The sequence below is a fragment of the Neopelma chrysocephalum genome, unplaced genomic scaffold (assembly GCF_003984885.1).
Source record: "Neopelma chrysocephalum unplaced genomic scaffold, ASM398488v2 Primary Assembly neopelma1_92637, whole genome shotgun sequence".
NCBI classification, from domain to species: Eukaryota; Metazoa; Chordata; class Aves; order Passeriformes; family Pipridae; genus Neopelma; species Neopelma chrysocephalum.
In genome coordinates this window covers 1-3,207 of record NW_020921374.1, presented here as the reverse complement: position 1 = coordinate 3,207, position 3,207 = coordinate 1, and the positions used below count along the sequence as shown (strand labels likewise).

Genomic DNA, 3,207 nt, shown 5'->3' with positions numbered 1-3,207 from the left:
GTGCTGTTACGCAAGTGCTTAATCTGAATTTAATTTCAATAGTTTTTTGCTTTAGTATGAAGGTTTTCCAAGTTGCAAAATCATACAGCTAAAACTTTTCTTTTTTTCCCCTCCTCACTCAGGCTGCTGAACTCAGTCATGAAGTTAGAGACTGAGACCACCTTACTTTGTTCTTGCAAGACCCAGGTTTAAAGATATCCACGTTACTCTTATGTAACACTTACTAGGTTTGCAGACACTGTGGAATGTACTAAAGTACAATAATTATTTAAATCAATAACTTATTTCACAAACGAGTTTTTAACTTCAGTTGACCTAAGCCGGCAATGTTAAGATGAAGCCTTTTCTGTGCTGGATTTTAAAAGGCAGTTTTAGAACACGAGTTTTCCCTCCCAATTAAGTCTTTTAAATGCAGTGCATACCTTAATTTTGTGTGGTTCAACGAATTCTCCATAAGAATTGAGGTATGTCACAGACTTTTCTCTCAAGGACACTCGATAGCCCCAGTTTAAAGAACCAATGTAGTTCTGAATTGCTTCTACCATGACCTCCCAGTTGTGTTTAACTGAAATAAGACAATAATTTCATATTTAAAGAAATAAAAGTGCAATGAACCCTTAAAAAAACCCTTATTCGCTATATATCATGCGAAAGAAAACATCATTATCAGTAATGAGGATAATTATTAAGGTCTTGTTCTACTATGCTAATATTTACTTGACTTGCTACTATCTGAAATAAGCCCATTTTAGAAGTTCTTTCATTTATTTCAGATAATATAGGGAGCAAAACACAATTAACTTTCAACCCTAAAGGTTTTTATGACTCAAGAAGGAGGATCCCTTCTGATTCACCTAAGAAAACTACTGAATTCTGCTTCTAATTTATTGAGCCCAAAGCACAAGAACGGTCTTGAGCTCAGCATCTCATCTGTACAGTCTTGGGCTGTCCTCCCTGTTCTCACTAACCTTGTTCTTCATACTGCCACCCATATTTCCTTGAATCTTGGAGTGCCTGGCCCAGAAGTGCTGCTTGATGCATTAGCTTCTTAGGAATGCAACCTACATTTACACATGTGCCACCAAGTCCTAAGATGGAAAGAACCACGTTATTGTTTCAAAAAACAGGACATTTATGCTTTTCCTATTATGTGCTTTATATAATCACCCACATATCAGTTGGTGAAGTTTGCTACAGTCACACAAGTAACATGAAATTTCTGTTGCAAGAGACATTTTAAAATACAATGAGCACACTAAGCTTATAAATTTGGATTCAGTTTAAGAAGTGACCAGACTCACTGAACCAAGATGGGTACAGTGTATCTTAAACACAGACCCAGGTTACTTATTCCACAGTGCTTAAGATTTTGGTTAAGTTGGCAAGTAAGCAAGGCAGAAAGCCCAGAGTTCCTAGAGTTTAGTATCAGCTATTATGAGGAATTTGAAACATGCATGTGTTTGACATACTAGCTACAAAAGCACATTCATTCCTCAACTAAATAAAATTTCACCAATGAAGTTCCTTATTCATTCTAAACTTCCAATATCACTAATAAGGTCAGACAGCAGGTGTCTGTAATTATGGAAAGGTGAGACATATATAGGCATGTAGCCACTATTCTAAAGGCAGTTGTCCACAAAATAGAACCAGTGCACACACACCACCCAGACACTATTTGAAAGTGATCAAAACTAGAACATCTGACAAAGAACAGAGTTAGCAATGCACAAAACAGCAAGAACTATCCAGAAAGGCAGCAGGCATGCCAGGAAAACAACTCCTTTTGTTATCTGCGTACCAGAATTACAGGAATTCAGCCTCAATTTCTAAGAACACAAATCCATGATATATAACATCTCAGTATGTATCACTGGTACTGGAGCATCATAAAATACATGATAACAGAAGCTTACCCCATGAGGTTCCAAGAGGTGTTGGAACAACATAATCCAATACCATTACTTTCTTTCCCAAGGCAGCGGCTTCCTACAAAAGATGGAAACGATCAGTCAGCATTACTCAACCAAGAAGGCTTGTCCAGTCATTTATGTTCATGATACACTCAGCACTAATAGAAGACTTTACTGTCTTTATCAGTTAGTTTCATTATCATATATGGCTCTTCTATCTCCTTCACTAGACAAAAATTGAAATCCCTCAGAAACTATTACTTTCTTCCAAACTTTGAATGTCTGCTTATATGTTCAACGCTGCATCCCCATCATCCTATGCTGTTAAAACCCACGACCTGAAAAAGGTAAGAGATGGGCTTATGAGCCTATGATACTCTTCTACCTCACCTAAAGAAATATTTATGCTGTTAGGTTTCCTTTTCCCTTAGGAGGGCAGGACTGACTTGGCATGTTCATGGATGAAAAAAGGTTTCCTTTTCCCTTAGGAGGGCAGGACTGACTTGGCATGTTCATGGATGAAAAAAAAAAAAAAGTGACAGCTGAAAGCACTTCATTTCAGGTGACTGATGATTCTGTATCCTAAAGTGTTAAAAGTCTTCAAGAGTAGCCTTTAAGTTTTCTATATTACTGTTTGGAAGTGTTAAAGTGCCTGTGTATTACACATGAAGAGGTACTTAAAAAACATTTGGTTCCACCCTCAGTCAGAAAACTAAAACCTATTATTAGGATCAAGACCTGAATAGACATTGGCTAGAAACTGGTCCACACAGACCATTATCTCCTGAGTGAGCACCACTGCTGGTTCATTAATTAACAAGTTGAACAATAATACTCATCAAAATATACACTGTTTTATAGTAATATAATTAAAAGATTAGCTTTTGAAGAAGTTTTACATACAACCAGTTCTTTAATGAAATTTTCATGACATACCTTGGAACATGCAAGTCCACCTGAGCCACCACCAATGATAATGAGGTCATATTCATAGGGTTCTGTATCTTTGCTATCCCCAAGAAGTTTCTGCAGTGATCCGTCCTGATAAGCCTGAGAGACAGAGAAAAAAAAATAAATCAAATTAGCACACACATTTTTGAGCAAACAGCAGCTGAGTCACAGTGACTCCTCTGAGCTAGAACACCCAGTCTAATAGGTCACACAAAATTTAACTATGATCAAACAGCAAATTCACTCAGTCTTGTCTACTTCTATCTGATTTTTAAAGTTAAGTTACCTGGTACGTTGCATCACAGCCACCTATGTGAGTTCCATTGACAAATACATTAGGCAC

At 37.1% G+C, this 3,207-nt stretch overlaps 1 protein-coding gene across 1 annotated transcript; it reads right to left on the bottom strand.

Moving 5' to 3' along the window:
- Positions 1-356: 356 nt before the first annotated feature.
- Positions 357-3,201, bottom strand: LOC113980137 (thioredoxin reductase 3-like; the record flags this gene model as incomplete). Its single annotated transcript, XM_027707375.1, has 5 exons — positions 357-565; positions 969-1,088; positions 1,917-1,989; positions 2,850-2,963; positions 3,151-3,201. Coding segments are annotated over 5 exons (552 nt in total), but the record flags the coding sequence as incomplete, so codon positions are not given.
- Positions 3,202-3,207: the final 6 nt, after the last annotated feature.